The sequence below is a fragment of the Strigops habroptila genome, chromosome 21, assembly GCF_004027225.2.
Source record: "Strigops habroptila isolate Jane chromosome 21, bStrHab1.2.pri, whole genome shotgun sequence".
NCBI classification, from domain to species: Eukaryota; Metazoa; Chordata; class Aves; order Psittaciformes; family Psittacidae; genus Strigops; species Strigops habroptila.
The window spans coordinates 3,584,709-3,598,338 of NC_044297.2; the positions used below are offsets into that span (position 1 = coordinate 3,584,709).

At 47.5% G+C, this 13,630-nt stretch overlaps 1 protein-coding gene across 1 annotated transcript in view; it reads right to left on the reverse strand.

Annotated features, from left to right (window-relative positions):
* Nucleotides 1-13,630, reverse strand: part of ZMAT4 (zinc finger matrin-type 4) — a 54,518-nt gene that overhangs the window by 18,374 nt on the left and 22,514 nt on the right. The window contains exons 3-4 of the mRNA XM_030509977.1: nt 7,750-7,839; nt 1,301-1,457 (exon numbers count right to left, since the gene is read on the reverse strand). Coding sequence (XP_030365837.1) covers nt 1,301-1,457; nt 7,750-7,839 — 247 coding nt within the window. The remainder of the gene's footprint in view (nt 1-1,300; nt 1,458-7,749; nt 7,840-13,630) is intronic.

Consider the following 13,630-nt stretch of genomic DNA (forward strand, 5'->3'; position numbering starts at 1 on the left):
AAGTACTCAAGAGCCAGGAGGTGCTTATTAATGTATTCCTGCAGCTCAGCTTCATCTTCCAGATCAAGTGTCTGGGAGAGCTGATGAGTCCTTGAGTTACTCTTTCCTAGTGATTGCTGCTGCTCAAGAGCCCATTACTGCGGGAGCACGTGGCGCAGCTCACTTGGAGCCCCTGTGAGGCTCATCCAGATGATTAAATCATTAAACTCACAATGCAGTGGAGAACCACTGCCCATGGCTTGTCCAACTGCCTCTGCACTGCTCCAGCTCCCTCCGACCTGCTGGGTCCTGCCTGCAACCAGGAGAAAACAGCGACTCTTTCCCTACTGGTGACTGAATCTGAATCATTGACTTACATGGGAATAGGTCCATGGGCTATTCCCTGAAATCCAGCATGCTCAGAAACTCGCCTGGATTTAAGCAGAAAGACGAAGTTTTGCGCTGGAGGAGGAACCACTGGAGGGCTGCGCACAAGGGATGGGGTTCGGAGCACTACCGTGATTTAATCACACCTAGGGTACGTGCACATTGTGTTAGGCAGGATGTAAAGTGCAAAGCTAAATTTATATCCTATTGTAAAGGAAGTGAAACTGGTAGTAACAGTGGAACACATCTGTCTGCAGGACCACAGCCCAGTTATCCTGCCTGGGCAGCACGAAGAACACTTTGTTCAAGTATCCTCTAACCCAACACCACCAGAGAAGTTGTGTTTCACAGTATATTAGTGGCTTGCAGGGACTTTATGGTTAAGCAAACAATAAGATGGTTAAATTATCCGATTCCAACATTTGGCTTTTTAAATGTGAAAGTTAATAGGTTTGCATTACTGGAATCACCGTGGAGGAAAGCATGAATCCCCATCTGGGCAAAAATCAAAAGACAATCAATCCAACAGGTTTTAAAGACTAGATTTCCCTCTAAGGTGAAAGCAAATGGCACTCTGTTCTGTACAGGAACACGAAAGGCTTATTAAACATATTAGCTGAGCTGTAGAATAACTTCTGATAATTAAAGCAAGGCTCAGCTATTCGTGCCCAGAGGAGATACTGTCTGTCACCAAGCAAAACGCTTCAGAAGCATGGAGCCAGAGATAGGGCTCTCACACAAAGGCCGGCCCTGGCTGACGAACCACTCATCTATGTGAACAAAGCAGACAGTAATGAGCATCAGTGACTGTTAAAGGTTGTTATGACAGCGACACAAAGGAGGAGCTGCTTCTGCCAATGGTCATCACCTGCTACCCATGTGCTGCCATGCTGATGCTGCACAATGAGCCCACCCCAGACACCCCTGCACCTACCTGTGCCCTTTAGGGCTGGTTGTTCCCCCAGCAGCAGTTTTAACCTTTTGGCATGGATTTTCCCTTGGTAATGCGATTCGGCCACCACTGCCGAGGTAAAGGACATGTTACATAGCGTACAGCATTTGTTCTTATCCACTGAGTCACCGTCACTGCCCTGCGTGGAGACAAAACACACAGACAAAAAAAAGAGGTGTATAAGCCCAGCAAGCACAGGCATGGAGAAAGAAGAGAGAGGAATCCAGGTTGTTATGCCAAGGTCATGGTTTGTAAGGGGTTTCCCTTCCTTGTTTCCCCTGGACTCGCTCCTGCCTGGTCCCAGCGCTGCCTCTGACTCCCAGTGCCTCTGCTCTCACTTAGTGCAGGAGCTCATCCCACATCCACGAGGCTCATCCATCACATCCTGCCTGTCTCCAGTCCTTATCAAGCATCTGTTCCATGAGGCGCCCAGCCTGGGCTGCCCGTCTGCTGGCCTCTGCAGAGGAACCAGGTTCGTACCTCGCAGCAATAATTCACTACCAGCTGCTGACAAAACAAACCTGAAGGCAGGAGCAGCCTCATGGCACATACTAAAGATAGGAAAGCACACTTGCTGCAGGGTTTGCACAAAATGAAAAAGGACCAAAGCACCTAAACCCCACGTTTACATTCTGCTCCTTTCCTAGAGATGGATTTTGAGCTCTTGAACGCTGCCAGATGAAAAAAGGCAATCGTTAAAGCCCAAGACACTTTGCACACAACAGTAAAAGACACATCCCAGAAACTGATGTTGCCTAAAGCAAAGTCCGAGCTGCGGCCCATAGCCCTTTTTGAGGATCTGCACAATGAGACACCTTGGTGCAAAGGAGACACCTCTTGTGAGATCCTTGGTGCCAGCTACGAGGTGACTGGAACTTTTAAGAAGTCACAAACATCACCATTCAGTATTTCAGTACCAGCAAGAGGCTGTCACTGCTGCAGTGATACAAGTCGGGGCCATCCTTCATAGCTACCAATCGCTGCATCTGTACTGGTACAGGTAAACTCTAATTTAATGAGGATATTGTCTCCAGCCTTCATGATGGTTATTTTTGTAAGGAAAACAGCAGCGGGGCTGAGCTGAGACCTTCCACTCTCAGCAGACCCCATGAGGAGTGGTTGTAGCTCCAGGCTGTCTGTTCCCACTGCAGCAGGAGCCGGGTCACTGCCTGTCCCACCAGCATCCTGCCTCCACTTCCAGCACTGCCCCATGTCTCACCCAGGGCACCGAGCATCCCAATATCCGCCCCTGACACCTCCCAGCACCCGGAGCCACCACGACTTCCCAGGCATAGATGCATCCACTGGGATTTCTCCCTGGTTCAATGCGGGTTTTGGCTGAACGGAGGCAGCAGGGAGGAGCTGAGCAGCCAGGGAGAACCCATCGACAGCCCTTGGGCTGAGCGTCTGTCAGCAAAACTTCCCTGCTGCTGCCAGCAAGTGCTTACAAACAAACAGCTTCCACGTACACAAGGGTGCAAACAACGAGCAAGCAGGGGAAAAAGCATGCTCGCACCATTAGTCACAATTAATTATTCAATCCGTTCCACAAAGGAAATAGGAATCACATTTAGGGCCATAGAGACGTGGGTTTGCTTTTCCAAAGCTCTCAGTACTAAGCTACTAAGAAGGAGAAGAAATGACTGCTGTAGCTGAACCCAGGACAGCTGTGTTGGCCACTGAGCACAATGTATGAGTGATCTCTGTTGAAAATACTCCCCCTTGTAGAGAAAGACCTTTCCAAAGGTGGGAAATGACCTGCTCCTTGCAGGTAGTTCTCATTCCCTGGGCAAGATCCGGCCCCTCTGCAAAGCAGAACTCCCTCCAGTGACATCTGGAGACAGTCATACACTCTCTTTTTTGTTTGAAAGCAAGTATTCCAACTGCCTGCATACAGTCACAACAGAAAACTATCTGTTTCAGGAGCTGCAATCTTGGTTTCACAAACGTCGTGCTCTTATTCAGACACAGAAAGAAGACACAGCTCCTCAACTCCCACTATTTAAGGTCATTTTCTCCCCCAAAATAAGCACAGTTAGAAAAAGCACCGATTTCCATTGCTTTTCTGTTTTGTTAACTGCAAATCAACTTAAACCTTAGCAAGAAATCTCCAGAGGTGATTAGTACTGTTCCGAGTGTAATTTGCACTTCTTTTAAATAGCTTTCTCTCAAGATATTTTATGTCTTCAAAGGGAAGTCACTTGAAAGTTAAGAGCAGAGTAAAGAATTCCCAGACTCTATTGATCAACCACGGTGGTAACATATAAAAGAGCCTCCAACAGTTTGTTTGAAAAGCTGATACACTTCGGTGTGGATGCACCAGGGGCTCTTCCTCTGCCACCTCTGCTCTTCAGTGACACTTTTCCCTTTACAACCTGCTGTCCCAGATAGACTGAAGTTAAGAAATGAAATGAAAAAACTCTAAACCCCCCCAAACGTGCTGAAACCCCTCGTGCAGAGCCCAAGGTTCACACCGATGCACAGTTTGCTGCACAGCTTATCCGAGTCCACCCAAATCTCTGGGCGAGTGTCTTGAAGCCTGGATGGGGATTTGGGGAGGACAGGAACATCCCCAATTCTCAATCTGAGAGTCCCAACCTCTGCATGAAATGCCACAGACCTTCGCTCTCCAACAGCAGCCATTCTTCATATACCAAATGCTGCTCTTTGCTGGCAGGATGCAGGAGATTTTTGGGCTCAACTGTGATTCAGCATTGACCCAAGGCTGTAGCACTCCCTCCTGTACCACCCAAGCTCCCCGCAAAGCCGCCCAGGCAGGATGCTGTATCCTGAAGGGTAATTATGCCTTCTCATTTGTCAGCGGCTGTTTTACCAGTCAGGGGAACCCAATCCGGGTGTCTTTTGTCACCCGCTGAATTGCACGGTGCTGACAGGATTGTGCAGCCAGCTGGTAAAATAACATCCGTCAGCATGCCTGTGCTGGGGCACAGGGCTCATCTGACCCACAGCCGAGCTCTCCGGGGATGCTCTGCACCCATGTGGCTCTCATCCAGCTCCCCCCAATGCTTCCCTTGCTCCCACGCCAGCTCAGTCTAAAGCAGCAGCAGTAAATAGGCACCAACGTCTCAATTTAGCTTCCATAAAACCCACACAAGCAGCTCTCTAACCCCATGCTGCATAAAGCCAGCCGACGTGAAGGAATACTGGTACCATTTGTTTTGGCAATCATCTTCTCCAGATGACCCCTTCTCACTAACCTTTGTGGAGGTGCAGCACTGATGGGGCAAATGGCCTCAAACTGGAGCACAATAAGACACACCACAGGCTCAGAGACCAAGCACCCATTTCCCAACACTGACAGCGCTCATCTTCCCCCTTCTCCCAGCCATGCCTGATTTATGGGGCTTCTTCTTGTAATATCACAAACTTCAAAGCAAGTCTCATACATCCAACAGAATTAACTTGAGTTATTCAGATGCCTGTTAACAAGCTGCTAAAAGGCATAATCCTCACACAGGACCAGGCAGTTGCAGTCCTTTGCTGCATGTTCCTTAAGCAATCCTTGGGAAAAGTAAGGATTTTTATTCCACAAATCTGCTGTCTTAATTTCCTAGGTTTTACCAAGGAGAAAAGATTATCCAAACCCTTGAAACATACCGATATGGAACACAGCACTGCAAAGTATCTGTTAAATTTGAGTTAATTTCTGGTATGAAGGTGGTGGTGCTGTTAAAGAGCTATTTTCTGTAACACTCCGTAGAATATTTAGACCACTTCCATTTTGGAGCCTGTACCAGTTTATGGCTATCTAAATCTGAAACAGTATGTCTCAGAGCCCCTGGGGACCTTACGTTCTCTGAAGAAAAGCCAGCCCTAAGTTAAGCCAGTGTGTTTGACAGGGTAAACACGCGTCCCACGGTCCCTGCAGCAGGGCAGAGGCCTCTGATGGGGTACAAAGTACATGGTAAGAATGCTGGCCCTAAACCCAGACATTCCGTCTCAGTTTCAGCTGAAGATTCACGCTGCAGCACGCAGTAAGTTTTGCGCCAGAAGCTGTAAAACCTGCTTCTTTCCTGACTGGGAACTGAAGCTGAGCCTCCCAAAGCACCATGTGTAGCTCAGAGGGGCACAGCTCTTGGCTTAACCGCCTCCAGCAGCACATGCATTACCCTCAGCAGCACAACCCAATACCCTGCTCCCTTCCCTCAAACAATTCATCCTTGCTATTAAAACCCCTTTCTTTTTTGAGGAAGATGATGCTGGTTAAAGCAATTGAGCTCCATATAGTACAAGTAGGGCTAGAAAGAACTTGAAGGCTTTTCTCCCATCCCTAAAATCATGTTTCGCAGCACATCAGAAACATTCACTGTATCTGTCCTGATCGCGAGTAGGGGTTCTGGTTTTTAAAGGTAGCAAAAAAAGGCTGGTTAAAACCAATTCACTCGGAACTCAAGGACATGATTCCTCATTTCAGTGGGGTCCTGACATAGGCTGCACCTTCTGGGATTATTTCCAGCTGAAATGTTAAGAGGAAATTTAAAATCAAAGGTTAATACACCAAAGACTTGAGGTTTTTCCCTTCCCCCACAAGAAAATCAACCCATAATGAACAGCCCAACAACCGAGTCGTTACCCAGTGCAAGTCTAATTCTGGAAGCCTCCTACTTCTTACTGTGAAAGGATAACGGGTGTTGTGGGAATGCAGAGTGTTTTTATAGTCCTCAAATAACAGCAACAACCCTTTTCCTCAGTGAAAGGTCAGGCAGCAAATGCTGTTTCTGAGCCTCTGGCACTCAGATTCTACAACTGCACCAGCTTCTCACTGTTGCCTTTCACAAAGGAGATGGAAAGTCGTTCAGCTTTGATGTGTTTGAGGGCTCTTTGGTTCTCTGTCTACCACATCCTTGTGCTAAGGTGGACATGCAGCTACGTGCTTTCTTGTTAGATGTAATGAATCTCATTAGAGCACCATGTTCCAAGTCTATACGTGCACATCTACTGTACCTTTCACACTCTGTAATTAATAACTCCATAAAAATACTGTGAGATTCTGTTGTTAAGGGGTAGTTTGCAGCTGAAATTACCCTGTGTGCAACATAAAAGTTCCACTAAAGTTTTAATTACTGCATGAAGGAGCTTTCAGATTCCTTTGGCAAAACTTGCATGCTTCTCCCTTTAATTAGAAGATATCTTCCTAAATATTGATAGCATTAAGCCACAGTCACACTCACATAGATCTGAAATTGTTTGGATGCTATCTGCTGGGAACCTCATCAACAGCGCTCTCACCAACCCCAGAATATTGGAAAGAGCTGAATGAATAATTCACTGTGAATCAGTCCCTTGTAAATTTAGCCTCCTTTTATTGCCTGACAAATGGCTGTGAGCTGGTCCAATTTCCTTGTGTTCAGTTGTTTATTTGAACGCAACTGAGGAACCCAATTGCCAATTTCTAAAACTGCAGACTGACCACAAACCTTTGTGAGGGGCCTTTTGGATCCGTTTCCATCAGCTCCCAGAGAAAATCAGTCACAAGAGAGACAAACCAAAAATCACAGAATCACAGAATGGTTCAGGTTGGAAAGGAGCTTAAAATCACCCAGTTCCAACCCCCTGCCACAGGCAGGGACACCTCACTAGACCATTTCGCCCAAGGCTCTGTCCAACCTCGCCTCGAACACTGCCAGGGATGGAGCATTCACCACTTCTCTGGGCACCCTGTGCCAGCGCCTCAGCACCCTCACAGTAAAGAACTTCTTCCTTATATCCAACCTGAACTTCCCCTGCTTAAGATTGAACCCATCACCCCTTGTCCCATCACTCCGGTCCCTGATGAAGGTCCCTCCCCAGCATCCTTGTAGGCCCCTTCAGACACTGGAAGCTGCTCTGAGGTCTCCACGCAGCTTCTCTTCTCCAAGCTGAGTATCCCCAATGTTCTCAGTCTGTCTCCATAATGGAGGTGCTCCAGCCCCTGATCATCCTTGTGGCCTCCTCTGGACTTGCTCCAACAAATTCTATTCTTCTTTCTGACCCTCTCTACTCAAATGCACATTGAGCAGATACCTGTAATGCATCTGCTTGGTGCAAAGCCCCTGGGGCTTTGCTTGAGAACAATAGAAACAACCAAATGATATAAAACCCCAACAACAAGACCAGGTTGGATGGGGCTTGGAGCAACCCGACCTAGTGGAAGGTGTCCCTGGATGGAACTGGATGAGCTTGAAGGTCCCTCCCAACCCAAACCAGGCTGGGATTCTATGAACATTTGAATAACTAAAAATGCAATTACTGTTGCTGATGCACGTAATATTTCTTCTAGAGTTTATTAAAAATCCTTTCCAGTTACTTAGCATTTCAGCTAATCTAAATGTTACCTCTGGGTACCTGTGGCTGTAACAGAAAAAATCCTGTAGCACAGAGTCAGTGATTCACAAAGCAGGTGAGTAAACAGGGACTTCAATTATACCCACGTTTTCTGACCGGAGCTTTTTAGCTGGACAGCCTCCATCTATGGGATGTAGCATATAATAGAGGCGAACTTTGCTGGCGTGTTTCCGACTCTGGAAGAAAAAAGAAAAAAACAGAATAAAAGAAGAAAAGAGAAGAAAAAGGCAAAAATAAAGTTACCAAAAGCAAGAGGCTCTGTGGCTCTGCCTACAACACCCATCTGCAGTAAGATTTCACATCCCCTGATGTATGTATCCAACATGGGAGGAGAAAATGGGGAGAAAACCCAAGGTGAGGAATATTTGCATCTCACAGAGGCTTCCCAGAGCTCCCCGCTGAGCTGAACTGAGCTGTGGAATGGTTCTGACACCTGCCATTAGCAGAGGGAACGGTCCATCCTCGCACTCTCTGCTGCATCCCGCTGCCTGCAGCCCCTGGAAGATCCAGTGGGAATAAAGGCAGCAGGAGAAGAGCAGCATTTGTTATCAGGACATTTCCATAGCAGGAGAGACTGAAAAGATCAGGGTTATTTAGCTTCGGGCAGAGACAGGATGGCATCATGAGGGACCAGATGCGCATACACAAACCGAAGTCCACAGTTCTTACACTTCCAGAAGAATATAATATATAAGGGGTATAAAACTTCACTCTGTAGGAAATGAGCCAATTGACAGTGCCAAAGATTTGAAAGAAATTTCTCCCACAAGTAAATTACCTGATAATTGTGCATTATGGAATCTAACGTTGTCCTACACAGAGAGGGATGAGGACCATGTGGATCCCGAGCCAGAGCCCCTTCTCCTCTCTCAAGCATTCTTAAGGGAAGTTGAGCAGTAAAAACCCTTCCAGATGATATATTTATACCAAAAGAAAGTTTTCAGGGACCTTGTAGCAGGATTGGGAAGAACTGAGGGATGCCCGGAGAAGACTCTTCCCATGAGGGACACACCAGGTTTCACACTGCCTCAGGCACGGCTGAGGTTTACCGGTAGATGAGGGTGATGGAGATGTCCTGGTCACACCGACACTGACAGACGAAGCAATCCTGGGACTTGCAGAGGCACAGGCATAAACCTTCAAACCACTAACTTTGAGTCAGCTCTTCTCTTACAGTACATGTGGGGAGGGGGGAAAGACTGCACCTACTTAATGCCCACATCCAGAGCCCAGACAGGCACAGCAGCTATTCTTATGCAAATGTTTGCTCTGAATCTCCATTTCTGATTGCCTCACAGCACAATGGCACTGTAATATTATAATTTCAGATCACAGATTTGCAATTTTAAACTATTAAATTACCATTAGCATGTTCTGGAACACTTTTTTTCCCTGTGGTGTGAACTCGGAGCTAAATTTGCAGAGAGCTATATTTGTCTGCATAAATGTGACTACGCAATAATTTCTTTTAATGGAGCAAAATCAGCCAAGATAAATAATGTCAAACACCTTTCCCTGACTTGTCATCCTGCCTTTAGAAAACATGACCTGGTGCAGGCAGAGCAGGAAACCCCAAAGCTTCAGCTATCAGCCATTAGCAAGACTGCGATGGGTAAGTAGGAAATGACAAAAGCAATGCAAGGGACAGACGTGCAGAGTCAGCCTGGGAGGTTGGTGGAGTTCCTGCTTCCTGCCTGGAGCGATGCTCGGGTGGTGCAGGTTCACAAAGAGAGTACAGGAAGGTGGGTGATGGCTGGACCCTTCGGCAGGGCAGGGATGGGAGCAGCTGTGGATGGAGGAGACCTTAAAGACCAAATGGGAGAAGCTGTGGATGAGGGAGAGTCAAATGCACCTTAAAAGAGACATGGACAGAGCTTTTCAGCTTCATTCCTTCCCTGTGACACACCTCGGAGCAGGCAGCCAGCCTCACCCATCCTTCCCTCAGCCACGAGGCTCTTCCCTCGGGTGAGTTAATGCAGCATTAACTGCATGTCACGATGCCCACTCGCACACAGCCACAGCCTCTGAATTCAGAGGTTAAAAAGTCTGGGGGTTTTCTCTGAGAAGATGGAAAAGCAAGATTTTGAGCAGTAATAATTTTCAGTGTTCTTTTCCATGGCACTCAGCTGGGCCATAAATGATGTCCAAACGTCAGCACTAAAAGGCGGCGAAGCTTCAGCCTTCTGTAAAACACCTCTCACCTTTATTTATGCACCTGATTGGATTTATGAACACTAAGGTAAAGAAATAACTTACATTTGCCATAATTTAAAACTACACGGCTCCTTATGCAGCCTTATTATCCTATGGTTATAAAAGCAGAGCTTAAAACCATCCCTGGCCTTTGCAAGTATGTAGTGAGCATCTCATTCCCTCTTGAGGAGCGGAGGTAGCACAGCCCATTTGTCACCCATTTTATCTCTGGTATTTTCTACATTTACATGTGTATTTATCATCCTAACACCATGGCAAGAGCACAGTGATTATTCCTGGCGTGCTGCTTGCAGCAGCCCTGTGGGTTATCTCTTCCCCTCCGCAGAGCAGCTTGAAAGCTGCAGCTCTGAGGCAGGGGAAGGGCAAGTGGCACAGGGAGGGGGTGGCACAGCCCCGTCAGAGGTCCCATGTGTTTGAAGGAGCAACCGACAACCAAGTTATCACAGATACACGGGGAAAACCAGCCAACAGAAGAGCCATGTACAGGAAACCAGGATAAGGTGGGATCAGGGCACATCCAGCTCCCATTTGGATCCATTTTACCACATGGAAAAGCCCTAGGAAAGACAAAACCTTGACCCATCTGTAAATCCATGGCCTGGAACAAGAACACTGCCCTTGGATGCACCTGCTTGTTCATCAACAGCCACCACAATTTGCACTAAGAGAATATTTCTATGCCTGTGAATATTTCTTTTGTAGCTTTACAAAGTGCTACACCACAGGCATTTTCACTTGGGTTCTCTACTCCGGTGTCTGGAAATAACCCCTTTAGAAGGCAAGAAGTCTACCTTAATACTCTATGCTTTAAAAACAACCCTCTCTATGCAGGGAAGCTTAGAAAGAGCGTGTTTTCACATAGCAACTGCAGACTTCTGCATTGGAAGCTCATGCGCTACTGTGAGAAGGCTCATCAATAAAAGTAAACAAATGGATCATTTCCATCTATATCAAATCTACTGTAATACAGAGGACTGTGGCGGAGGCAGCAGAGTTCTGGCAATTCAACCTTAAAGCATAAAGAGGGCAAAGCAGAGCTATGAAACGCAATTTGAGTTTGCATAAATCAACTTTTGCGGCGCTCTCTGCGCGGCGAGAGGAGACAATCCCGTCTCTGTGGGAGCGGCGGCAGCTGCCAGGACCATTGGTAGCCATGGACAAGGCTGGTCTCAGATGCAGCAGCCCCGCTCACCCTGCCCATGGAGGATTTGCTCCGTGATAGCTTCTCTGTGCATTTACCAACGTGTCCCTGGGGAGGGTTGGGACCGTCTCCCTTCACAAGGCCAGAAGTCCCCAATAGGTTTGCACAGACAGGGATGCTCCTTCCCTGCGGATGGGGAGCGCCTCCCACCCAGGCTGCTGCGCCCCGGGATGTGCTCCCACTTTGCAGCACTGATTTAAGCTGATCTGGCAGTCTGAAACACTTGACATCTTGTGAGGGACTTCTACCTCCAGCCAGGTTCAAATCAAGCACTGCTGCTGCTCTCCTCACGCTGCGCTTGCATCTGAGGCAGTTTCTCTATTCCCCATAGCGCCCTTTGTCATCTGCTTGTTCACACCTCTGCTGGCAGCATGTTTTCGGCTGGTCTGCCCTAACCCTCACTCTCCCCCTCCTCTGTGCCCTGTTCTCCAGCCAAAGAGCAGAGACCCACCGAGCACAGGCAGAGACATGGATGGGAGATGAAGACAGGAACTGTGATTGCAGCCCAAATGGCTGTGGCTTCTCTTGGTTTGTAATACATTCTGGGTTGGATTTTAATCCTTTTAGTGTATACTGTGTTGATCTGGTCTGTATGCTGGCAATTCCTTAATTAAATTGCCCTGAAACACGCAGCCATATGATTACACCAACTTTATTGCCTGTATTGGCCCTATTTGTAATCTTATCAAGAGAGATAAAGTTATTGTGGCTTAGACCTGGTTCTTTAAACCTGATGCTGAATACCAACCTCACAACCCTCCTGAAGCTACGACTTGAGTCCCTCTCCAGAGCTGGCTTTGCTCCAGCTCCACACACTCTCCTTCCTCCTAGAAACTCCGCAGGTCCCATGAAGGATCAGCACTGACGCCACAGAACCCGTGGCCAGCTCTTTTCAAGCACTTACATGCAAATTACTGGACCTGCTGCCTCAAAAATCAACACTTTAGATTTCATAATCGCTGCCTAACAAACTCCCAAATTCCTGCTGGAACGGAACCAATTTATTCCTCCTTCTGTGATATAACAACATCCTCTGCTTTTTTTTTTTTAATAGAGGGCAGAAGTATTTTCAGCAAACGCCTTCTCTTTTTGCCTCTTCTACCCACACGACCAGCACACACTATTGTTGAGATCCCCCTTGCTCGCTGCAGAGACAAGCTCCCGTCTGTTATTCCAGACGCTGCTGGGTGCCAATGTCCTTCTTCTCCCTTTGTGATTTGTGCAAAGCCTCATTTATAATTTATGGTCATTTCTCTCCGCTTCCCCTTTTTCCTCCGTGAGTTAATTTTTTAAGAAGTGTCTACTCATGCTCGTGCCTTTTCTGGGCACACGGAGACGTGCCCGTAATTCCCAATCGCACACAGCTGAGTTTTCAACCCCATCAATCTGTCCTCTCCAAAGCAACACATAGGCTTGTCTGGTTTGGATGCTGATTTGCTTACATGTAAAGGCAATTATTGCTGATCTGTTCACTAGATCACTTCATTTTCTCTCAACCTGTGACCATTTTCCCATTCCTGCTCTCCGAGGTGCCCCCAAGAGTGGATCCACTCACCAAGGGCACCAGCAGCATCATGAGATGTCCTTGTGGCCCTGGCAGCTTCTCCCACATCTTGATCATTGCAGTTTTAAAAATGCAAAAGCAAGACTTCAGAAGCTCCAAATAAACCAAATTAATGATAAATGTTGTTGTCGCTTCAGCCCCCTTCACAAGAGAAGAATCTCACCTGCTATTTCCACCTTTGTGGTGTGAGCTCTGAGCTCCTGTGGCCACATGAAAAGTGTTTCCTCCTGGAGAGCTCAGGAACACCCTTTGCCATCCATCACCCTCCTTCTGCACTTGACATTAAACTCCAGAGAGCTGGAGGGGACTCAGGCGGCCAGCACAGGAGGTGCTTGAGAAAAGGGTTTCTCTAAACCCTGCTTGTCCAAGGGAAAAGAAAATGCCACCTTTGGCTTTGTCCCCTTAGCACAGTCCCCATCCCAAAGCAGGTGGATGGCACTGGTACCCATACGGATGGCACCACAGGTAGGTGAGGTAGGACTGGTGCTGGAATAACACACAGCCCTGCCCGCTCACAACTGCTGATCCAGGTGGGATCCAGGCTCGGCTCTGCAGCTCCAGGCATAAGATACCTGCACAGCTCCAGAATAGCAAGGCATGAATTTTCTGTCTCAGGAATCACCATTTCAGCTCTGGGATCTTTAACTTCACTGCTTCCTATATCGATTTGGACTGTAGGCAGAGCATCACTTGTTCTACACACCGCTGTGTACCCTGCAGAAAGGAAAATAACCTTCTTCACAGCCTGTGTCTGGAGCAGCGTGGCAGAAGCAGCAGGGCCTAGTACCTGATTCTCAGTGCCCATGGACCTGCCCCCAGCACCGGGTGTTTGTGGGATTCTGCTCCTCCCCAAACACACTGAATCTCACTTCACATCCTCGCATCTCTAATACAGGTGGATCTTACACCGAGATTAATGCAACCATGAATTGACCTCTCTATTGGAGTTCATGGATTTTTCCAAGGCAGTGCACTTCCCTGTGAATGT